We start from the raw sequence: 25,358 nt of genomic DNA on the forward strand, positions 1-25,358 counted from the left end.
TTTGCAATTTCAATCGGTTGCTATAGCGCCCCCCTTTGGCCAATTGATGTAATGTTGCTTCATTCACATCCTCCCATGACCCTCTACCACTGTGCCAAATTTCACATGGATTGACCAAGTCAGTGAGGAGAAAAACGTGGGACAGACACACACACACACACACACACACCCACAGACAGAGTTTTTGTCATTATATCGTAAGATGGAGTCTCTTGGGGCTGTTTCTGGTTAAACAAAAAGGAACTTACACTTAAATAAAAAGTCTGGCCTCTGTAGGGATCATTACCCATAATATTGTCAGACACATGGAATAATAATCTGAGCCTATCAGTGGCAAAAACAAGCACTTTTAGTGGATGTGACAGTGCACAACTGACCTTTACTAATGCCAGATACATTGCAAAATCTCTCTCCATACTGGACCAGTTTAAAAAATTGTGGTCTACATTCATCAAGTCAAGTTGAAAATACCAAAGTTACCCTTTAAGTCAAGGAAACAAAACCCACTTGGTTAATGTTAGGGAAAGTATATGGTAATGGCAAATAGTACACATAATACTTTCCAACCAGAGATGCTATCACCACACTGGTAATCAGGCCAGCAGTACAATGCTGAAACTCTACTGCCCTCCTCTCACATTCACTTCGTAGCAATCATGCCACAAGGTACAACAGCCTGGCAGCAGCAAGGTGGCAGAGTGTGATGAGCAACTGTTCAAGCATAAATACTGGAAACAGGAGGGAAGCAGGCTCTGTCCAAAGGTTAAATAGACCTGTGTGCTGGACTGTTTCCAGTGTTTATGCTAAGCTGGCTGCTGGCTGTAGCTTCATATTTACCAGACAAATAACAGAGCGGTATTGGTCTTCCCAGCTAACCCTACAGCAACAACACAATTAAGTACATTTCCCCAAATATTAAATCAATTTAATTAATACTGTTTTCACTTTATTATTAAATATATTCCTCAAATCAAGACAATTTTCTGATAAAAATGAAACTACAGTGGGGACTTTTTTAAAATTGAGTCACCCCAGTTATGACTGCAAATAATGATTATTTTCATTATTCACTGAAGTGTTAATAAAATGGAAAAATAAATCAATTAAAATAAATAAAAGCCCATCAAGAGTTCCCAGAAGCTAAGATGTCTTCCTCACAGTTCTTGTTTTGCCCACTTAGCAGTCCAAAATGATTTGAAACAAAGAAAAAAAGGCATATATTCGTATTTGAGAAGCTAAAAACAGAGAATGTATGAAACACAGTGATGAATAAATGATAGAGCTAAAGCATGAACTCTGCATCACTTACTACAGAGCTGAAATGTACTACAGCTCACCACAGTACTGCTGCACTGTACAAAGACTGCCTCCTGCTGGCTGAACCAACTACTACACCATGAGAGTCACCTCGACTCAACTTGGCAGACAGTTTTGACACTTTGGGGGCATTTCCATCTCTGCAGTCTTTCAGTATGTCACTCCTTTAAGCTTGCATCCAACAGTCAGAAAAGTACTGGAAGGACTTTTTTTTAAAGGAGTGAAGTGTGTGATGATGTTCAGTGAGGTGTCTCTCCCCTCTGTGCTCATCACCAGTTTTAGCCCTCAACCCTCTAAGGGACACAAATTGTGGACTTAAACCAAGAGAGGTAATGAGATGTGTGTGAAAGAAGTCCATGTAATACTTAAATAAATAATATGCAGAATATTAAATGTTTGCGAGGTATATGGCAGGAAGTAGAGGACACACAGACACACACAACTTTACAGATGTGATGGAATTGAAATATGATAGAGAATGGGAACCTGTGTACCAGGCTTTCCTTCTGCTCCCTCTGGTCCAGGTGGCCCAGGCAAACCCTGTGAAGGATCAACCACAAACACACGCAGACACACACAAATGCAAACTGTTCATTCTGCAAAATTTAAGCAACACTTTTATGCCTTTATCTCTGCAGGCCAGTGTGACAGCTGAGTATAAAAGGAGGGTTAAGGTTTATCTAGAACAGAAACATGTCGCTGCTAAAAAACAGTTTGTGTAACTGTATCAAACCGTCAAGGTTCTGGGGGTCACGGTCCAGTGCATGCAGAGTACACGAGTTGCAGATTGATGCGCGTAACAAAGTGCACAAGCAGGAGTTCTACCTGCAAAATTTTAGCTGTACAATGTTTGCAACATGTGCTGAAGTTAGCACAACAAGTGTACCGCAAATGAAACAATGGAGCTGAAAGACCGGCTTGTGTGTTTCTGGTTAGCTACAACAGCACCGGAGAGATAGCTTTGGCTAGGAAAGTGTGTTGGCATTGCTCCGCAGTTGTGGGGTCTGTGAATGGAAACATATCCAGCATGTCAACGCCCATTCAACGGCATCACCCAGATGTGCTGATCACCAGGATGATAAATGTTTGGGTGCTCTGAATGTTTAAATAAAGCCAAGGTGAAACTAATTGCAACACATATACAAGATTTATTTCTTATCATCATGAATTTTGATATTTTGATATGTTTTTTAGCCTGTTGTGACCTGTTGCCTTTTAGGAAAATGTCCAGTGTCTGTACAGTGTAATACAGAAGTGTTTGAAATGTTGCTTATTTTCATAATAAAAACAGTTCACCAAAGTTGCCAGCAGGCAAAATGCTACCTCAGTCCCAAGCAAGAGGACTATGTCTGTCTTCTATACTTGCATTACCGTCTTTTTTTTTTTAAATAAATGAACGCAATGCATTGGGGGTTTTCCCTGTTGTATCAAGCTCGCACCAAACTGTGACCTCTCAATCAGGGGCATGAACCGAACCGTGACTCCTGTGTACAGTTACACACCTAGCTGCTAAGTATAAAAATATTTGTACCACCAATATTCAGAATTGTTAAAGACCTACATTTTGAATACATATAGAATTCAGGGTTGGCTACATTTCAAATAATTTCTGACAGGCTTAAAGTTTACCGATGGACCTGGTTGGCCAGTGGGGCCCCTCTGCCCAGTCCGACCCTAAAAGGAGGTAAAGACAGAAGGTGACATCAACACCAAATAACTCTAGTGGAATACAAAAATTATACAACAGGTACCTGAAGCCAAGCTATTTGTAGGCTAGCTTTAATTTGGCAATACTGTTAAGTTTCTATTAGGGTTATACACATATTTTATTTAAACTTTACTGTAATACCTTGTTCCCTCTGGGTCCTGGTTTGCCGTTACGTCCATCTGGCCCCCTGTTTCCCTTCAAGGAAGTTCAGATATTAGTGACTATGGTTGACCATCAATATCCACAACAAAAACTGCCTTTATTGTGTTTGTTTTAATGTTGATGTTGTTCTGATTTCTATTCTGTTCTCTCTCATTCTGATCGAGCATCTGTGGGATGTATCAGAACAAGTCTGATTCATGGAGGCCCCAGCTTGTAACTAACAAGACTCAAAGGATCCGTATCATGCGCCGCCAACGCCCTGGTGCCAGACACCACAGGACACCCCCAGTGGCCCTGGGGCTGGATCAGAACATTAGCTCTGACCCTTTGAGGCATGGACACAGGGCATTTGGGCTACCAGCATGTCCCACAGAGGCTTGAACAGATTGGGATGCAGGGAATTTGGAGGCCAGGTCGACATCTTGAGCTCTTTGTCACGTTCCTTGGGCCATTCCTTAGCAATTTTTGGGGTGTGGTATAATCACCTCACCTGTCAGTGGTTTTAATGCAGCATGCACATACAATTCAAACTTGATATGGACCATGATTGATGCTACGCTCACTCACCAGTAGCTGTCACTATGAGACTGTCACTATGAGAGTAGGAATAGGGCAGAGACGCTGAGAGTCCGGTATACTAAGCCTCATTGATGCTACCATTGTTAGCTGTTGCTGATCGTTGAGTACAGCTGGTCAACGAGTTGTTTGTCTCCTGTGCTTCACTCATCAACGTAAAATTCATTACGGAAGAAAGCTCTCCCGTGATGTTGATGAACACTGGATGTTTTAAGAGGGAATTAATCTACATCCTTATTTGCTTAATTTTAGATCAACATATAGCAGGGATCTAATTCCCTCAAAACAGATGACGCATCACAATATATTCCCTGACCAGGTGCAGAAGCAGGAAGGTGTTAAATTCATGTTATTGCATTAAATGTTGGTCATTCACTGCACAATATTAGATTGTTAAATGTACATGCAGGAGGCCACTGGAGGCTCTAATGTTTCACGGTTGAACGCAACGTGTGGAACAACATATGAAGTCATCTGACATTTCATGGTGTTCAGATGCACAAATCATCACTGACCTTTAACCCGCGGCTGCCCTGTTTCCCCTGAGGACCAGTTTCTCCGTTTGTGCCCTGAATGGAGAAATATAAAACCATTCAAGCTTATCGCCTTTTTCACCTCCACCAGGCAGCTTCTTTCTCCCGGCTAAAAGCATGTAATACAATACTGTGCTGCAAATACTGTGCTACATTGTGGGATAATAATCTGGCAATAAAGTTCATTCTGTTTTTGTAAATCAACTTGTTATAAGAAGTAAAATTGTGAATTCAAAGAGTATTTCTAAGCTCAACCTTCTTACAATTAACCATAAACTAGAATATTTACTAAGTATCACAGTTCATTCTCAACCTTAGAAATATTTTCTTTTCTTTGTCAGAAAATCTATTCTGCACAATTACTAATGTAGATCTGTGTGTCAGTTCTCTCCACAGTACCTCAGTGCCTCTGGGGCCAGGCTGGCCCTTGATGCCTGCGAAACCCTGTAAGCCGCTGGGGCCCCTCTCTCCCTGAGGTCCCCTAATACCTGCTGCTCCCTGAACACCCTGAGGTAAAAACAGAAGGAAAATTTTCTCACTCGGCACAGAGACCTTTCTGAATCATACAAAACATGAAACGTTATATGCATAGTTTCAACTGTGATGTTGCCAGGCAACCAGCAGGGAGTCCAGGAAGTGACTGTGCGCTGTCAAGAAGTAGTCCTGCACATAACCCCAGTAAAACCACATTGCCTCATGCAAGAATGTAGTAGTTCAGACCTGCAGCAGCCGTGATGTACAGATGGTCTGCCTTTCTGCGCCAGACTAAAACACTAATTTGCCTTAATCTAAATGAATTTAAATGGATTAAACTGAGACACAGATATAACTCAGCTAAAGAAAAAGAAGTTAGTTCATTCATTTGCAATTACTGTCTTTATTACTTTATAATATATTTTATTCATGTAATATTTTTAGATATATTTTGACTTGCATAATTGTATGTCTTAGGATCTATTTTGTTTTTTATTTGTATCATTATTTTTTACAATGAATATTTAATTTTCTTTTCTTTTTTTAAATTTTTTTTTTAAAGATTATTTTTTCAGGCTTTTTGCCTTTAATGTACAGGACAGAGTGAAGCGGGGTGAGAGAGAGAGAGCGGGGGGTGACATGAGAGAGATATCGATGCTCTCGTCCAACACCTATTCCTGACATACAGCAAGCAAGTAAACTATGGAGGATAGAGCATGAAAAAGTGTCCAGATATACTAAGCGTGACAACAATATTTAGGGAGCCTATTGAGCGCTGAGTCAGCCAAAGCGATGCCTTGTTGCCCTGAAATTAGGTTGCAGGTGTGCAAAACTTCACTAAAATAGAGCCAGGACAGTTTTTTTTTTCAAACAAGCCACACGCTTCATTTAAAAACACTGAAAAAAATCTGATGTTCAGTCACTGGCTTGTTCACAACACGTCCAGTTAGAAGGAGATGCAACTCTCAAATAAGCATATATTCCAAAATGTGTTAAGAAACTTAATGACATTGTATTATTCTCTTCTTTGAGTGTAATTGAGTCAACAGAAAGTAGCTGGCTCCTACTTTGTCGCCTTTTGGTCCTGGTTCCCCTTTGTCCCCGTCTGGTCCCCTGTTACCCTGTAAAGAAGAAAATGGTCAAATCCAATAATATTTTACAGTAAGTATTTGTAAATCTATAATGAGCACCTACCGTAACCCCGGGGAAACCCACAGGACCCTGTGTCCCTACAGCACCCTGTAAAATATCCCAAAAAAGGATGATGATGATTCGGTGCTTCAGGACCATGATGCAAATTAGAGGCAAATTATTCAAAGTGTAGACAAGTGAAATGATCACATCCATTTATTCCAATTTAAAGGATAAATAGACATTGGTCTAGCATCATAAGAATGAAGAACACATAAGACACTGTATTGTGATCCACTGAGAGGCTACAACCACTAGATGGCACTGTGAGGCTGCAGTCTGCTGTGAGAGCAGTACTGTGTGCAGCACTCTTATCTACATCTAGTCTGTTCACACAGTGTGTGCACCTACAGTACTGTATTGTAATGATGTAATACCCTGGAGAATATGTTCAACTTCAACTCACCATGGGCCCCTCGAAGCCGGGATCCCCTCGAGCCCCCATGGGCCCAACAGGCCCCTGATATGAACAGAAAGAAAAGAAACAACACAGAAGTAAAAACAGGGATAAGATACTGTATTTCCTGTTCTTATCAGCTGCCTTTATATGTTGATATTTTACTTTGGACTTGCACATTAAAGCTGGGAAGGCAGTATAACTTTGGAGCAATTTGGCAAAAACCCCATTATAGCCTTTAAGCATATTGTAATTGAAGTGGTCTGAGAGAACAGTAGCCTTGTATACCTCCGCTTGGCTCTGTTTTCAGGCTTTAGAAAATTCAGTCCATGAAGTGAGACTCTGGCCAAACATAGGCCTATTTCAGACAGAGCAGCTGTCAATCACTTCTTGTGAACTGCAGTCCAACTGTCAAACGAGGCAGCACTGATCAAATATTAATCAATAGTAAGATGAGAACGTTTGCTCCAGCTGTTGGGCCTTTCTTTGTCTCAAATCTACTCTTTCCAACATGGCAGTCAGGTCACAAACGTTCTCATTTTTCAACTAAACAGTACATAAAATATGTTTCTGAAAACATTTGAGGTGAGAAACAGGCAATGCATCAACAGAATCTTGATTCATATTTGATCAGCGCTGCCAAGTTTGACAGTCTGACTGCAGTTCAAGAGCAGTTATTGACATGATTCACAGCTGAGTTTGAGAGACTTCTTCGACTTGGTCGTTTTCATGATTCTTGAAAATTTCATTAGGAGCACTATGAAGAGGCAGAGCAGCATGATCTGTCTCATGTACTACTGTAAGGATACAGTGACAGCTAGTGTCATATTAAAAGCTACTGCAGCTTTAACCTTATCTGTAGGATATATAGTACAACTTGCCTAAATTAAAGTCTTTTCCATTGTCCTGTATTTTCCGAATGGAAACTGAATATTCAACACATCTCCCCACCTCCTTAATTTTTATAAACCATTATAAAAATTGCAGCAAAATGAGCCACAGTGAACATTACGTAACTGAACAATTCATGATGGAGGTTAACTTTACTTGAGCAAAACAAAAGAGACAAGGCTCTCCCGCTGCAGTGACACTGAACTTCAGAGTGAGATAGACTTCATGATTTCTTGATGAGCATCGTCTGGTTTGCTTTTTTTTGCGATCAAACATCTGTCCCTTGTACTTGACATTTCATTTTGCTGATAGAATGAATCTGTGCTTACCATGCATGTGTGTTTGTTCACTGTCTCCAGATGAGAATTCACTGAACCTAAGTTCGACTTTACATTTTTCCCTCAGTCATCCATGAGGCTGTACCTCAAATATAAATGATATACTGATTTTTATTTCACACTAGAGGTTCTTGCATGACTTATACTGTGTGCAGCTCCACTATTTTTGAGATTTGGTTTAAAGAAATAAAGAAGGGAAAAAAAGGGACAAAATGAATCTTGAGAACAAACTTACAGGATCTCCTTTAGGTCCAGGAGCACCGATCAGTCCTGGATGCCCCTGTCAAGATGAACACATTGACTTTAACCTCCTGCACTTTGGTGGCTGCAATGTGAATGAAGTAGCCAAAAGTCCTCATTAAGAGTCATGCTTTAAATTGTACTCACTTGAGTTCCTCTGAGTCCTGGAGGTCCAATCTGTCCCTCCAAACCCGGAGGCCCCTAATCAAAAGAAAAGGAAGGTGCCAAAGAGTCTCTAAACATGTGCAGCAAGCTCAATAACTGCAGCAAATTTATAATCAAACACAGTGTATACCTGTGGGCCTTTGGGACCAACACTGCCAGCAGGTCCCATGTCCCCCTGAAAGAAATGATGAATTATTTATACACAGGAAGTAACCTGCAAACTAAGTTTGGACACTTTGTTTGATTTCTGTGAAACTTTCCAGACATGAAGTGTAAATAAATGAAATTACATCTGCTTCATTTTTCATTTAACACATCATTATTTCTACTCTGCCAATTACAATTTTGAAAATCCATTAATCATTTAATCAATCTAGCAGGAATAGCAAACATTCTTCTTAAATGTGAGAATTTTGAGAAGTTCTCATTAAAAATTAAACATCTTTGCGATTTTTTTATTTTGCAGTGTTGGTTGGACGAAACAAGGAATATGAGGATGGCATCTTAGGCTGGAAATTTGTGGTGGGACAATTTTCACTATTTATTTAAACATTTAACAGTCTAACAAATAATAGATTAACTGATAAATGTCATTATAAATTGCATCCCCTGGGAAAATCCCTTTTAATTTACATATCACTCAGTACTTTTACATGACATGAGAGAAAATCAATTTATTGTGTTTGTCTGACTTAAACCAGACTTTTAAAATATATGCAAACATGTTAGTCCCACCAAAATTGCACTAAATTGTATTTTTAAAGTCGGACTAACACACCCAGATAATATGTGATTGGGAGCTGAATTACTCCTGCATGTATACAACCAATTAAACCCAAACTGGACTTGGGGCGCTGGTGGCTTAGTGGTAGAGCAGGCGCCCCATGTATAAGGCTGTTGCCGCAGCGGCATGGGTTCGACTCCAGCCTGTGGCCCTTTGCTGCGTGTCGCTCCCTCTCTCTCTCCCCCCTTCATGCTTGTTTGGCTAAAAAAAGCCCCAAAAAATATCTTAAAAAAAAAAAAACTGGCCTAGGAGCTCTGCGCCTGCTCCACAGTTTCTGCCCCGGGCTTTGACCCGGAAGTCAAATGGCATTAAATGCGTAACAAAATGGCAAAATCTACATCCAGAGCTGTGCCCTGTTGGAGATGAGGAGACACAGTCCATGTTGTGTCAGCTGAAACGGTTAAATATTTTACAATACAAGGATGGAAGGAAAACACTGGATGGTGTCACGTTTTAAAAAGTGGCGGAACAGCTGGACGATTGTTTGGTCTGTGACATAAGTGGTCAGCCGGAAAAAGGTCCAATACTAACAAGCTGAAGAGGGCATATTGACCCCCACTGTAGCAGGTTCAGACATACTTTGGTCAATAAATTGATTCCCAGTAGACAGTAGTCCAATTAAATGGCCTGGTCGAGCTATAACTGTCACTAGACTTAACTGTGCATGTAAATGCACTGACTAAGCTGTTATGGTGCAATCTTACCCTTGAGCCATTAACTCCTTGAGCACCAACTCGTCCTGTTATTCCTGCTGCACCCTGCAACACACACACACACACACACACACACACACACAAGTAAGTATCATACATATATTCATAATTGGCACTAACAGAGAAATATTTTGTCATCTAATCCGTCTGTCTGCTCACCGTCGGCCCTGGCAGACCTGGAGGGCCATCCAGTCCACTCTCCCCCTGGTGACAACAAGTTCATAACAACATGAGTGATGTCCTGCTTATTGTCCACCAGTTCAGAATCTCTCACAGTGAATACAACTATAAAAGTGACACTTCACCCAAAATAATAATCAGGCATTAACCACTCACCCCTAGTTTAGTGTATTAACTATGCTGAAGTTTGTATGAAGCCAAACAGCCTGTATAAAGCAGGTAACCATCATTTTCATCATGCATGCCTCCTGTTGCTCAAAGCATGCTGTAAAGTGGTTTAGAAAGTGGATGGATAGGTTGGTGTCTAGGAAATGTTACTAATTTACTAATGCTGGTGGTCCAGGGCTTCTATGGCCAAATAATGTTGAAAAACCAGTTCAAGTATACAACTGCTAAACATCATCATGTCTTTGGAGCTACATCTCAAAGAGAGGCCAAGTTCCATACCTTGAAATTGACATACTGTGTGTGTGTGTGTGTGTGTGTGTGTGTGTGTGTGTGTGTGTGTGTGTGTGTGTGTGTGTGTGTGTGTTTTGGTACGAATGTCACTTGTTTCAGTTGCTGTGGGATGATTATATCTTTTTTTTTTTTTTAAATTTATGTTTTTTGTTCCTTTGTTCCTTTAAATGTCAAGATCACCACATGAGAATATAGTGAAGCAGTAAAGGAGTAATGAAGTGTGTGAAAGGCATACTTAAAGGGACAGTTCACCCCAAAGTCAAAAATACATATTTCTCTTACCTGTAGTGTTGTTTATTACTCGAGACTGTTTTCATGTGAGCTGCTGAGTAGAAGCGCAGGAGAAGTGTGCATCTACTCATTGACGAGAGGCTCATGCTCATGAAAGTGTGAGATGAAAACATTATTGGCCTCCACCTTTGCTGTGCTGTTAACAGAGCAGTAGATGCACTCTTCCTTCAGCACAGTGATACAGTTGGTGGGTGTAATTCGGTACAAAGAATATAGTTCCTACATGAAACTGCTTACCACAAGGTCTGTGGATTATCTTAAGTAACTGTCATGATTTCTGGAAAGAGACAAATGTGTATTTTCGTGCTTTGAGCAACACAAGCTGAGTGCCATTATATTCGAAAGAAGGCAGACATCTCTACAACCAGTGTGTTCAATGCTTGGCAACTCACACTTAAACAATCTAGACTGATACAGGTAAGAGTAAAAATAAAAAAAAATTGACTTTGGGGTGAACTATCCCTTTAAGAACAACTTCTTGAGCAGCTATAATCGGACAGTACATCACTCACATCAGGCCCGCGGGGCCCCTCTGGCCCATATCCACCTCGGATCCCCTGAGGCCCCTGCAGAGAAGATTCAAGTATTCAATGTCAACTTAACAACAATATATCATTAAAATACATACCAAACGCTGTATTCAAAGCGAGGATTAATCAAACAGATTACTCCCAACTGGTCAGAGTGCCTGTGTTAATACTACGAGGCAGAGTTTCTGATTTCATGCCAAGTAGATGCAAAGTAAACCCGAGAATGGACCGAAGAGAGTCAGTGCCTCGCTGCCTGGAACTCCGAGTTCAAAGAGGGACTGGATTAGGGATTAAAAAGGATTCGGAGGCGCACGTCTTTCTAACACAAAAGCTGATTGTTTGTTTTGTTCCTCTTATTTTACACCAGTTGGATGTACAGGAAATGTAATACACAAAGACAGTTGTTACTTTGATTCCTATTGTTTTAAATTGATCCTGTAATGTTGTGGCATCCTGTTAAACAGACTGTACATGAATTATTCCAGAGGTATAAGCAGCTTAATGTAACAGATAAAGGAGAAATGCTCCTGGCTTATGAGCCAAATATTTTCTTTCCAAGGGTTATGAATATAATGTCAAATCCCTGCAGAAATTCTTGGTTTGATGCATTTATTAAAAGGAACTAAACAAGAAGGGTACAAGACACTTACTGGTGATCCAACAGGACCAGGTGGGCCTGGTAAACCAGTAGAGCCCTACACAGAGAAAAAACACAGACCAAAGATCATCACACTATATTGTATTATTCAAAATGAGATGTCATTTCACCAGTATGGTCTGTCTGTTTTAAAGCAATCAAGTCAGGAAATAGAAAACATTTTGTTGGGACAAATTCATTTTAAATATTCAAAATGGATGATAATTAAATTGCACCAATGAGTACCTTCTCACCAGGTTCGCCAATGTCTCCTCTTGGACCCTTGAAGCCAACGAGACCCTGGACAGGTGGAGGGAACAAAAACATTATCTACAGCGTAAAGGTCATTTTGTTTCATCCTGCACACGAGTGTTAATCACATACGCAACAAGTAACATAATCTGGAGAAAAGGTCTTATGCAACAAGGACATCATTAGATGTAGAGCTCTAAAATTGTCTTTCCACTTTCTGTCCAGAATCAAAGAACAGACAGGAAAAGTTAGCAGCTAGCGGAGGATTTAAAGTCATTTTTTTCCATCAGGAGTTAGTGGAGACCAAAAACAGAGCTAAAAGAGTGAACTGTTAGCTAACCAACTTAAAAGGTGATGATATGTCATAGCTGTGCTGAAAGCTTCTCACCACTGCCCCCATGTGGCCAAAAAAACAACAACAAAAAAAAACAAACAGTAATTGCATTGATTTAAAATCATAAAGAAAAAAATTGAACTGTTACTAGCTTAGGTGAGACAGATGAGACTTTCTTGGGCTGGAAATCATCCATCCATCCATTTTTCAGGCCTAGCAAGGCACCCCAAACATCCTTCTCCCCAGCAACATTTTCCATCTCCTCCTAGGAGACCCCAAGTCGTTCCCAGGCCAGATGAGATATGCAATCCCTCCAGCATGTTATGGGTCTGCCCTGGGGCCTCCTACCAGTGGGAAGTGCCCGGAACACCTCTAACGGGAGGCATCCTAATCAGATGCCCGAATCACCTCAACTGACCCCTTTTGACGTGAAGGAGCAGCGGCTCTACTTCCAGCTCCCTCCAGATGTCCATGCTCTCCACCTTATCTCTAAGGCTGAACCCAGCCACCCCACGGAGGAAACTCATTTCAGCCGCTTGTATCCGTGATAGTGTTGTCACGATACCAAAATCTTTGTTTCGGTACCGATACCAATATGAATTTCGATACTTTTCGATACTCTTTGGTACTTTTCCTAAGGAAAAGTCCTTTTGGATACAAACCTTTAGAACAATAAACAGTAAGGGTGTAACGGTACCTAAAAAAATCATGGTTCAGTAAGTACCTCGGTACTAGGGCTGTCAAAATTGCTCAAAAATGACGTTCGAATATTCCTTCTAAGAACCATTCGAATATTTTTTTTTCTGCATTATGTCCACAAGAGGGCAAACTAATACAAGGAAACATACTTGTATTTGTATTAATACAAGGAAACATAACTACTTGTAGGTATTTTTATTTCAACATAAACGTCTTTGAAAACATTTACATACCTACACATTAAAACACAAAACAATCATCTATAACATTACGTTATAAATGACCGCGGACCTCTCGCTTGCCCCCCCTCTCTGACCCGTGGCCATACCGCCCGCGGAAGCGCTGCGAATAGCCTCGAAGCGCCGGACCGTGACCAGCTCGCGCCCTGCAGCGATCGCTTCGGCGTCTGGTCTATTTTCTGCGCAAGCTGCGAGCGAATGTGTCAAGCCGGGTGACGGAGACAACAGCTGGGAGCAGAACCGCTTGTCGACCAGGCTGGAGAAATGCGCGTCTGATGACAACGCCCACTCGCAAAGAGGACAGCTGCGGTGGTGTTTTTTTTTTTTTTTCTCCACAATCGAATATCAATTTTCACATTCGAAGGTCAATTTTTTTTTCAAATTGGAATTTAAATTCGAATTTAGAATATTCGTTGACAGCCCTACTCGGTACGGACGTCATGGTTTAGTTGCTCAAATGTTTCACCAAGTTGGTGTTGTCTCGTGATGTCTCCCTTTGCAAGGCAGACTTTCTCTTGCCTTTTTTCACGTGTGCCAGCTGCGAATGTTGATACAGGTGTTGTCATACACACCACTTGCGCAATCTGTGCTCCAATAGGAACAAGGAAGGCGTTTGTGTGCATAAATGAATTAAATAAATTAATGAATTGAATCAATTTAAAAAGTACCGGTATTTTCCAAATGCAGTATAGTACCGTTTGGAATACTCTAGTACCGCGGTACTATTTTAGTACCGGTATACCGTGCAACACTAATCCGTGATCTCATTCTTTTGGTCACTACCCAGAGCTCATGACCATAGGTGAGGGTTGGGAAGTAGATGGACCAGCAAATCGAAAAGCTTCACCTTCCAGCTGGAAATAAACCCTCAATAATTCTCTGCTACTCCGCAGCACTGAGTATGGAAACGCTCAAGAACTGCAGTCTGGCTGTGAACTTCTGGTCAGAATTTTTTTTTTCTTTTTCTTTTACCAGATCCTGATTTACATCAAATATTTACTCATTTGGACTTTTTCATTTCTGCAAAAGTATTGCACTGCTGCCTTGTTGAGGCAATATGTAACATTTGAGAACTTAAGCTTCTTTTGTTAAGTGAAAAAAGGTTTTGAAGAAAAGTATGTTAATCCAAGAAAGGTTTGGGGAAAAGTGTAATTTGGTGCTGAAACGGCTCTGGATAAAGTGACAGCTGCTCAAATGTAAAACTCATCTGCAAAAATGGTAAGTTCATTAAAGTCTAATGGCCAACAATCACTGAAAGCTGAAAGCGTTTTTTGACATCCTGTACTCGGAGGTCTCACAGTCTTTTTTCCCCGCTTTACTCATAGCTGGCGAGGTGCTAGTTCACCTCCTGGGCACTGTCGAAGCACCCTTGAGCAAGGCACAGGAGCACCCTGCTCGGGGCGCTTGTCCATGGGCAGCCCCCTCACTCTGACATCTCTCCATTTAATGTATGTATAAGTCCTGTTTGTGCGTGTATGTGTATTTTGGGCCTGTGTGTATACCACTCACTAGGGCAGGGAAATAAAATCAACAAATTATTACATAAGAAAACCACTGATTTCTTCCCACAGAGCTGCCATGAAAACTATTTTGTTTCAGTAAATTTCTGCTGTCAGTCAGCCTGGTGAAGGCAGGTTAGCGCCGTCCACTCACTGACAGATGGCTGAGAGCTTTATGGAAAACAGAGTTAGTGTGGACTGGATGACAGGATGTTTGTGCTCCCATGTCTCGCTTCCGACGAGGATTCCCAGTAAGTGTTGAATTGTTAACTTACAACAGACAGATAGCGCTCATTAGCTTCAGTTCAGACTAGTCTTGGCTCCAGTTTCACAAACATTAAATCAAAATGTGAATGGGACTGACTGGTTGTTGTTACAGAAGCAGCTGTGTTGTTTTATTGCTCACCTCGTCACCTTTCTCCCCTTTAGACCCTCGTTCTCCCCTGTATCCCCACGGGCCCTGATAAGATGGAAAACAAATACCAGCAATGAAAACACATAATTTACAGACTATAAATATACGCATGATGTACTTGTACCAGCTGAACTGTTTACTAGGGCTGGGCAATATATCAATATTATATCAATATTGTGATGAAAAAATATTGTGACGTGATTTTCTCCGTAATGCCCAGCCCTACTGTTTACTATACAGAATGTGCCTACCGGGGATCCAGCAGCACCAGGTGGCCCGGGCTGACCATCTTCTCCATCTTCCCCATCTCTCCCTGGAGCCCCTGCTTGTCCTACAGGGCCCCTGAGACCCCGCTCGCCCTGTCAGAGTAGACAGCATAAATTACCACAGCTGTTGATACTCACTGCATCTTTATCAGCCTGGTAGTAAACAGTGATGACATCTTTATAAGGTATTTAAAGACAACATGAACTGAAAACTGGCAAAGTAAAACAAAAAAATCAAATAAACCATACAGTAAATACTTGGAGTGATATCAACATACAGCCACACTGGGAAAGCTACAGTATAAGTTATAGCTTTGCACTGTGAAGACACTGACCCTCTCCACCAGTCAGTGGAGCTATTCATCACACAGACAAGGCATCACTTGAATAACAACACACTGTCAAGAAGATTGTGCCCTGCAATAACTCTGCCTGAAGACAGGTGGAAAACATGTACATATCAGTACAGTGAATGGATACACCACCTGTGCTGGCAGTGGACAGTGTTGCATTTTAAGCTGCAGAGGATGATGGATACAGTGCTACACATGGCGTGACTGGCGTGATGAGTGAGGTCAACATCTATTTTGTGAGGGTTTTATCACTTAAAGCAATGCACTCTTTTTTCTTTGCTGGGATCGCCCACTTTCACATTTACACACCAACAATGACTATTCCCATAAGTAATTATTGGATTCATCATCTAGTCGAGAAAAAAATCATAAAAGGGCTGAAGGTGACATTTTCAGAATGTGTTTTCACTCACTGACAGACAAAAGCCCAAAGATATTTAATTTGCAGTGAGATAAAACAGAGAAAATCACAACAGTCTTTAATCAACTAATGATTACATCACTAAACCCACCGAAAAGCTGCCTGTACAAATACAGTCTAAACATTTGGTCTTTGAGCAGCTTCGCTGGAGCAGTCTGGATTAAGGGCGTTGCTCAAGCAGTCCAGTCACAAGAGGGAAACTTTGGCATTGTTCATTTCTTCAAACCACAAATATGTTGCACATTTCATAAGTATCATATCAGCGTCTCTAAAGTGATGTCATATATGGGCTGACTTTGTCATCAGGAGGCAGAGGAGATGGTGGGCAACATGTGACCAATTGTGATTTAGAGGCATTTCTTTTTTGGAAAAGTAACCCTTCAGACATCGTACCTACACCCTAGGTCCACTTAGCATTTCCACCACAAATAGTACTCTTTCAGGTGGGTGGGGTTGTTGTCACTCACTGCTCTGTCCAGCATGCGCTCCATTTCATCATATATCAGTCTGCACCTTGTTTATCGTCCATAGAACGAGGCTGCACGCTGACATTTTCAGAACATAATAGAACAGGCTGGAGTGAGAGTCTGTCTCCACAGGATATTTAAAAATAGCGTGTTTAGTCCTTCTAAGGCAAGCTCAGGGGTTTAGTGTTTGCCAGAGCCCACAGGAACGACACTCCATGACACTTTGTTTTCTCCAAGTGAGGATTGGGATATATGCAGCTCACATAATCCCGTCGAAATTCATATATATTTTTAAAAGCTTGAAGCGAGACAATAAAAAGTAATTTAATGGTCAAAGTTGTCACATTGAAATTTAAGGTGTGCTGATGGATTCACGTTGTCAACTCATACATTGAGTAACATTACAAGTTAACGTTCCACCTTAAATGTTTCCAGCAATCGGCCCAGTGAATTAAGATATTTTTCTCCGACTCCAGCTCCTGCTAGAGGCAGGAAAACATCCTTTCATTTTATAGTTACGGTTTACTAATATATGTAAAACTCTCCATGGTATGAACAGTGGTTACATGAGCCTCAAAACCAGCCACAACTCAGCCCTGAGCAGAGTGACCGTCCTCTACTGACCAATCAACGGACTGCAGTGTTCACAGCTGCACCTTTTAGTACCAGATCTGTGTGCTAGGTACCCCAACAGAGGGGGGACTGTACAGAACGGCTCCATTGGTACCATCCACAAGTTTTCACAGTGGAAACAGAAAGAAAGCATACGGAAGTGAACTGTACCGTACTGCTCGGTGGAAACGGGGCTACAGTGCCACTAAAAACTGTTGTTTTTTTAACCAAGACATTACTGCTTTTCTAGCTGGGATTGTTCCACCAGAACCAGGTATTTTAGTCCAAATCCTGATTTTTTTCTTACCCTATCCAAGAGGGTTTTGAGCCTAAATTTGACCTCATGTTAACCACAGCATTATTGAAGTGTAAAGTTTCATTGATCCACTACATCATAAGGTATAAAATGAAACTTATCTATAGTCTGAAGAAACATTCAGTGCCTCATTTTTCGTGGTGACTGGCTTGGCTTAAGAGCACCTCAGTGGTAGAAATAAAATCTTTTCTTTAACTTTCTTTCTGTTAGTTGGTCCACCAAAATTTATCCTGCTGGTCTGTGGATCAAACTGGGGACTTCACAGCTCAGTCTAGACCATTGTCTAGACCAGTGGTATTCAATGTCCACCTTAAAGAGTAATTTTGGTGCTGATTTATTTATTTGAGTGCAGGTATAATTATCTAGCACCACACAAGAATTTTCAGATTTCCTTTGCAGTTAATCACCTCGCAAATCTTGAGATTTATCTTATGACCCTTTGTTGTGTCCACAGGCCTCAAGTTGGAGACCATTTGGCTGGGACCACACAGGCATCACACAACCCAAGAAATTATATCACACATACATGTATACGGCATGCATACGTCAGCACTGACAGACAATGAGGGGACATCACAGACAAGATTACCTCTGGTTATTTCTGCACAAACAAAAATGTGCTTTCATTCATGGAGGCTGCACAATGACTCAAACACAAACAAACAAAAACACTGAATCTATATTCTCTCTCTCAAGGGATCCAAACACAACAGACACCAAAGGTTGTTGTACAGGCGACTGAGTGTTTCCAACTATCCCAAACCGCACTGTTTGGTCCCCAGTACCAGCTCATTACCCAGCCGAGACCTCACACAATATATGGCACCAGGCTTTCACTTTCCATACGCTCACAGTGGACTTCTAGGACGCATGTTTATGTATGTAAGATGGTTTTTGAGACGGATGTGACACAGTTAAATTTACCTTTACCTTAACAAGCCCTTTACCCAAACAAATGAAGTCAAAGGTTTCCAAATTTGATTTGACTAAATGACAAGAAAGGAGGTCTCATATGTGAAATAACACAATACAAATTGAGAAAACTGGTTCGACTACAGCTCAGTATAATCAAATTTAGGAAAAAATATGGAACGTCTCAAATTGGCAATAAAAATAATTTCAGTGTTTATCCTCTCAATATGAGAGCGGTTACATCATAGGGAGTTGCATGCATGAGGGCTTCCAAACACCCACTCCATTTAACCGCACTCACTCTGCTCTACCAGCTATATTACACTTCATTTATTTCAGTGTTATTACACTCAGTGGGTGTATTTTTCATATTGATGTCATTGTACTGCCACAAAAATGTGAATTTTTATTTTGTTTATGTCGTTATCTACGCATCATTAAATTTCAGTGTCGAGTCAGAATTTAAACAAACTCAATAAAGCTGCAAGAAAACCAAGACATTAAAGGGAAAATGAAAAGTCATGGGGGGTTTTAAATTACACTAAAGTTTGTTTTTGGCTGCCTTGACTGACAGGCCTCTCACGCGCCCACATTTAGCTGTGTTTGCTGCTGATTTAGATAAATTATGTCAAGTGTGAAACCAAATTTGTGGTTTTGAAACATCTCAGAAACCAATGTGCCAATTTGCATTATTAAGTTATTTCTGGATCAGGATGTGATGGTTTGGCAGCTTACCATCTCTCCTGGCATCCCTGGTTGTCCTCGCTCCCCAGTGGCACCGGGTGGTCCCTGATGAGGAAGATCAGGAAAAAGGAAACCATTTACCAGTTCAGAAATACTTACCATAAAGAGATTATTCTACATGCTACATACTCAGGTTCATAATTCGCATTTATTTTTTTATGTAAAGATTCATTTTACTGAAAAAAAAAAGGTCCTTAATTTGAAGGGCAATTTCAATATGTTAGATACAACAAAATTTACATTTCTGTATGAAATATTAATTTGAAGAACAGAGTGTACAGAAAAATGCCAATGTATGTCTACAAATGCGCATTCACATAAAATAGTGATAGCAGCATACCATTGATAGTAAAGCACTACAATAAGACAAATGATTAAATAAATCAAAGTAAATAAACATACACATAAATACAGAGAAACGTAAATGAACATGTTTTTTAAACAAACTGAATAATAATAGGGGCTTTTCACGCTGTGCACTTTGAGAGCAAAAGTAGGCAAAGGCAGCAGAGACTTGCTTCCTGTTCTCTACTGTTCCCATTGATAAAAACTAACGCCTCCGCTCCCACTAAGAAATCGAGTCAAATCAAGTTGCCAAAGTCACTGTAGTGCCCCCTATTGTTCCAACAATAAACCCATTTTAAGTTTCCATGACTTTGCAGTGAATGATGGATTTTGAGCTCACTGGTCTACAATGATCAGAAGCGACAAGGGTGCCACATTCATAATTCTTTTCAGTGGCACCTATGTCTGCAGTCTTCATTTTAATAAGTAGAATATCTATATTCAACCCTGAAAGGCTTAAGACATCTTTAAAAAGGTGGCTATTCTATCAAGGTTTGTATGGAACGACTAGGGAGGATGCCATAAACAGCAGCTGGCATATGAGAGGACCAGTGTGCAACTTGGTGTTGAGTGTCAGGAGGACGTAACCTCGGCAGGTACAGGTACTGTCCCTCACCCCTAGCCCCTTGCCCTGACCATGACTGTGCTTTACCATCTCCACCTGGTAAGTTTAAGTGCCTCCCAGTGAGTCAGTATTATACTTACATCTAAATAGAAACTTGTGTTAATAGATTACAATGAAAATTTGCAGTTGTTTGGTAAATTAGCATGAAAATCATGGAGCTGTTTACCTAGGATAAAACATCAGCATGCTATATTACTGCTGTCCTGATAAACCGTTGGCGATTCTGTTGAAATCAGTCACTGCTGTCTTTGGCAGGTTGGTCAGAGACTTCGTGAAAATAATTGTTACCCTCTACTGTCTATGATTTTACCGATCGGCAAGTAGGTAGAAATACTGCCTTTGCCTGCTTTCGCTCTCATAAGGAAAAAGACCCAACTAAACAACAACAATAACAACAAAAAGAAAAAGAAAAGCACATGGATATTAATATGCCATGATTTGCTTTCATAATTGTGAAAGACTAACCTGCATTCCAGGCTTGCCCATCTCTCCAGGTGGTCCTGCAGGGCCTTCTTTACTCTGCAAGCTCACAAAGAAGAGACCAGCCTCGGGTCAGCAGGAACTGACAGAACAACTAAATCCCAACATAGATAAGACATGAATCATCACAGCATACTTACAGGCCAACCAGCACGGAGTAACTGGTAGAAACTGGTTTGCTGCAGGAGAATGGAAACAGGATAAGTTACAGTTCCAGAAATACAAATAACACGATGGAAAAAAAGTACATGGATGATACCAAAAGAACTTGAACTCTACCGTCTTCTCCCCAACTCCATAGTCTGTGTATTTAAACATCTATCTTTGCCTCATGACTGACCCTCACTCTGTATGAATCTAAGTATGTGAATAACCTCTGCGGGGTTCCCACATAAAGTTCAAAGCACATACAGTAACAAATCACCTTCACAAACTACTAACAGACTTTTATTTCTGTCGTCTTTTTTCCAAAACGGCAGTTCTCCATCATGCTGACATACTGCTGAGTGTATTCTATAACATGCAGCTGTGACCACTACAGAGAGATTAAACAGATGAGGACAGAGCATCAGCTTGCACGCACCATGACTGCAGGGTCAAAGGTTTTACAGATAGTCTGGGGATCTTATGGGTCCCACTAAGATGCCGCAACCTCGAAGAACATTTGTTGTCGAGTGTTTCTTTTAGATGACTGACAATAAATTACTGAGAGGGCTTACTGAGAGAAGAGCAAGGAAAAGTCATCTCGTCTGGTGACCACAACTTGAAAGATGTTTAAAGGGATATTAGGTAATGTGCAGGCTTACCAGGAATTAGATGATAAGATACACATCTATTTCATCTCTCTACATTCCTAGCGATCAGTCTGTGACAGTGGTTCTTAGCCTTTTTTGTGTCAAGGACCCCTAAACTGATACACATTGGGTCATGGACCTCCTTTTTATGGGGGGTGGGGGGATGGTTGGGCTGCTGGAGCCTACCCAGCTGATATTAGACAAGGCGGGGTACACCCTGAACAGGTCACCAGACTATCATAGTCACAGGCTGGTTCAAACCTGGAAAACCTCTTCACTGTGGGGCGACGGTGCTAACCACTGCACCACTGTGCCACCGAGCTATGATCAGAGTAGTTACTTTTATGCTACCCCCCAAATATCAAAGGAACAGCTGGGTTTTGTTCAGAGTTACGAGAGTGTGCAAAGCTGCAAACTTCTCTCAATGAGCAGAGGACTTGTTGTTGGTCAGTAAAGAGTCCTTATGGGTGTGTACTTGCTTTTTAAATCATAATATTTCAACTGGATAATGTCTTCCATCAAAGCTGGGGAGAAGCCGCAGCAGCGTCCGAGTCAGACAGGGGGGCTGCTGGCAACAGCTCGGGACTGGCAGCTGAAGGTTGACCTGGGGAGACAGCTTAAATTCCCAGATAACATCACAGAGACCACACTCAGGCCAGATATGGTGCTGGTGTCAGAAAGTGACAAGTGACAAGTGGTGCTGCTGGAGTTGACAGTTCCCTGGGAAGACCAGATGGAGGAGGCATTTGAAAGGAAGAGGGCCAAATATGAGGAGCTGGCAGACGAATGCCGAAGCAGGGGATGGTGGACCCGATGCAACCCTATCGAGGCTGGATGCAGAGGATTCATCAGCCAGTCTCTCACTAGGGCACTCAAGATGCTGGGAGTGAAGGGACTGCACACAAGGAGAGCCATCAAGAACATCGCTGATACCGCAGAAAAGGCGTCAAGATGGCTGTGGATCAAGCGGGGAGATCCGTGGTCAATTAAAGCCACTTAGACACAAGCCGGGGCTTGATCAACCCCAACTGGGTTGCCTGGGCAAGGGTGTATGTGTTGACAGACCTGAAACACCCAATGACCCCAGGATACATCACTGATGATGTGTCTAATTTGCACCAAGAGGTGTTTGCTAGAACCATTACCCAATGAGAACTGGGCACATAAAAGATAATTTTCTAAAGGATGCTTTCAAAATTCCAAAATAATGCAAAGTTGAGGAAGCAAAAAAAGCTACAGCAAAATCACAGAATACAGTCACAATAAAGAAAAGTAAAAAAAAAGCCAAAGTAGATATGCATAAAAATATATAAGTAAGACAAAGGCCAGTGCTGAGGCTGTGATAATACACAAAGTGCTTTGAGCTAAATGCTAGCATCAACATGCTCACAATGACAATGCTAACATGTTGATGTTCAGCAGGGAAAATGTTCACCATGTTCACGATCTTAGCTTAGCATGTTAGCATGCTAACATTTGGTGATGAGTATTTAACACAATGTACATTTGAGGTCGATGGGGATGCACAATATTGGATTTGGCCAATAACTGAAACTGATATTTCCATAAATCATGCAACTTTCTTTCCTGAATCCTCTGACTGAATATACCTCGTTATCTGTGTGCTTGTACCCCAGTTTATTTTTATTTTCATATGTATTTTTATTTATGTAGGCCTACTTTTGTAATACCCTGGTTTTAGACGATTTATTTCTGTTTTGCATTGTGTGGTACTATTATTTCATCGTGTGATTTATATGCATTTATAAAGAAGTATATTTTTGTATGTCTTTAGTTACCTGTACTGTATCATTTACCTGATATTTTGTACATGCTGACTTTGTCAGTTTAAAAAAAATCTGTTTGTCATATCGTCAGAAATTGGCATGTTGGCCGATTCCAATATTTCATTTTAAAGCCAATATCGGCCAATACCGATGATGTGCAGACAGCATTGTACATCCCTAAGGTCTGCAGTATTTGGACAAAAACCAAAGTATTGCAGAAATTTAAATTTTGTCTTAAAGACAGCACTGGATGAAAAGTTGGGATGACCAGTGATTACAATTTATCCTGAGGGAACAGAAATGTCTTTACCAAATGTCAGTTCAGTTCATCTAGTAGTTGTTGGTGGACTGACAGACCAACGCTGCCATCCTCACAGCCATGCCGCTTGTATGATTAAAACTGGTAATGAAGTGCAAAACATATATAACTCTTAAATAATTATGAAAACCCACTAATGGATCTGATTATATATCCAGAAAGTAATATTTTTGTTTAATTTCTTCAAGCAGCCGTGTTTATGACACCTATTTATGGGTTTACATGTTCACATGTTGTCTTTATTGTTAAACTGTAAAATACTATGGAGGTACACATGAAAGAACCATTAGCACAAAGTTCATGCTGGGAAGCTGCCAGCGGGAAGTCCCCTTAGAGGGTCTATTTCTTAAGAACTTGTGGATGGTGGTTTGCAAGGGGCTGAACCAGACTGCCTGTCTAGAAACATGTCTAAAATGTAACAGTCGCCAGCGGTCAATCACCCAAACTAGAAAAAGTAAGAGCTTTACTTGATTTTTTCAACCTCAAGTTATGAAAGAGGACAGACTCCCCATGAAGAGAGGAAATTACAATGGGGGGAAATCTGTTTAAGGAAAAGAAACACTACTTCCTGTTAATACTGCACCAAAAAAACTAAAGAGTACATTGTGGATATCATCTTACCTGAAAGGCAGTCCATTCCTCTAATGTGTTCTTCCACAGGTAGAGTGTTGGTAAACCTGCAGGTCCAGGAGGTCCTGGATGCCCCATTTTTCCAGGACGCCCTTCAGGGCCCAACTTCCCCTGTAAGAGATGAGGAGGAAGTGGTACGTTTATGCAAGACAAATCAATCTTTATGGAATACTTAGTTTTATAGCACAGCCTTGTTTGCCTTGTTTTTTTATGACATCATAGAAGTGATTTGATGCAGGATTTGGGCTCAGACATTAATAACTGACACATGGGCTTAATGGAGGAAGGGACAGGAGTTTACAGTGGTAGGTATTAAACTATCGAAGGCAAAATTGAGCTTTAAAACAAGATGTAGCCTCGGATGTTATTTCAGGGGTGCACAGAAAAGAGGTGCACTTAAATCCCGAGCAGTCAAGTGGACTAACTTAGCACATCATCACAGGTTATTATGTCATAAACAAGCTTCTCTTACCTTATCACCTTTAAACCCAGGCAGGCCAGGCTCACCAGGACAGCCCTGTCAAAGAGTAAAAACCCTCAATAAAACAGCTCAAAGGACCAACACAAGGAAAAAGAACCCTTCAAGTATTTATCAACTACTTCCAAAAACCAGAAGTAAACCATTCAAACTGTAAAACTGTCAGAAATATAAAACTAAAGACTCTACTACTTCTCCTTGGAGGCAAAAATCTGTGACCAAAGAGACAAGCAAAGCACCAGATCCTTGTAAAACCTCCGTTTGTGGCAGATTTGCCTGCCTGTTGAGAAGTAAAAGACTCATTTTAGAGACTTGCTTAACACCTTCGCTGGCAATAAAACACTAAGCTTTTATGGCTTAAAGAGTATTGGGATGTACAGTAATTATATGTCTAAGCTGCTTGGTACTGTGTAGATCCTGCAGGCACTGTATCCTTTAAGTGTGCCTTCCTGTGAGATCTAAACTGCCTTATAAATCTAATAAAACTCACTACATCTTTACTTTGGCATTTCCTTTCAGCTCTTACAGTTTGGGTGATTCTCTGCAGCATGTCTGAACGAAAAGATTATATAATTGTACTTACAGTGGAGGCACATTGGCATTAAAATAAATTAATACCGTAAAACTTCAATTAATAGCTGGGGTTTTTATTTGCTTCAATCAATGAACTCAACTGGCTGATTTGGGACAGGTGTCTATATGAGACAGGCCTTTAATCCCTTTCACACAAAACTCTTTGTTGAGTTGTTGATTTAAATCAGTAATTTGTAGTAATTATTACCAGG

The 25,358-nt window shown here is 40.9% G+C and overlaps 1 protein-coding gene across 1 annotated transcript in view; it reads right to left on the reverse strand.

Annotated features, from left to right (window-relative positions):
* si:ch211-196i2.1 (collagen alpha-1(I) chain) overlaps nucleotides 1-25,358 on the reverse strand; it is a 142,002-nt gene that overhangs the window by 38,149 nt on the left and 78,495 nt on the right. Inside the window, exons 8-30 of the mRNA XM_050053135.1 lie at nucleotides 24,568-24,612; nucleotides 24,087-24,206; nucleotides 20,706-20,744; nucleotides 20,551-20,604; nucleotides 19,107-19,160; nucleotides 15,276-15,383; nucleotides 15,016-15,069; nucleotides 11,833-11,886; nucleotides 11,600-11,644; nucleotides 10,932-10,985; nucleotides 9,649-9,693; nucleotides 9,481-9,534; nucleotides 8,123-8,167; nucleotides 7,975-8,028; nucleotides 7,823-7,867; nucleotides 6,368-6,421; nucleotides 5,965-6,009; nucleotides 5,838-5,891; nucleotides 4,696-4,803; nucleotides 4,279-4,332; nucleotides 3,167-3,220; nucleotides 2,947-2,991; nucleotides 1,804-1,857 (exon numbers count right to left, since the gene is read on the reverse strand). Of these exons, the coding sequence (XP_049909092.1) occupies nucleotides 1,804-1,857; nucleotides 2,947-2,991; nucleotides 3,167-3,220; nucleotides 4,279-4,332; nucleotides 4,696-4,803; nucleotides 5,838-5,891; nucleotides 5,965-6,009; nucleotides 6,368-6,421; nucleotides 7,823-7,867; nucleotides 7,975-8,028; nucleotides 8,123-8,167; nucleotides 9,481-9,534; nucleotides 9,649-9,693; nucleotides 10,932-10,985; nucleotides 11,600-11,644; nucleotides 11,833-11,886; nucleotides 15,016-15,069; nucleotides 15,276-15,383; nucleotides 19,107-19,160; nucleotides 20,551-20,604; nucleotides 20,706-20,744; nucleotides 24,087-24,206; nucleotides 24,568-24,612 (1,338 nt within the window). The remainder of the gene's footprint in view (nucleotides 1-1,803; nucleotides 1,858-2,946; nucleotides 2,992-3,166; nucleotides 3,221-4,278; nucleotides 4,333-4,695; nucleotides 4,804-5,837; nucleotides 5,892-5,964; nucleotides 6,010-6,367; nucleotides 6,422-7,822; nucleotides 7,868-7,974; nucleotides 8,029-8,122; nucleotides 8,168-9,480; nucleotides 9,535-9,648; nucleotides 9,694-10,931; nucleotides 10,986-11,599; nucleotides 11,645-11,832; nucleotides 11,887-15,015; nucleotides 15,070-15,275; nucleotides 15,384-19,106; nucleotides 19,161-20,550; nucleotides 20,605-20,705; nucleotides 20,745-24,086; nucleotides 24,207-24,567; nucleotides 24,613-25,358) is intronic.

This window comes from Epinephelus moara, chromosome 9 (assembly GCF_006386435.1).
Source record: "Epinephelus moara isolate mb chromosome 9, YSFRI_EMoa_1.0, whole genome shotgun sequence".
NCBI classification, from domain to species: Eukaryota; Metazoa; Chordata; class Actinopteri; order Perciformes; family Serranidae; genus Epinephelus; species Epinephelus moara.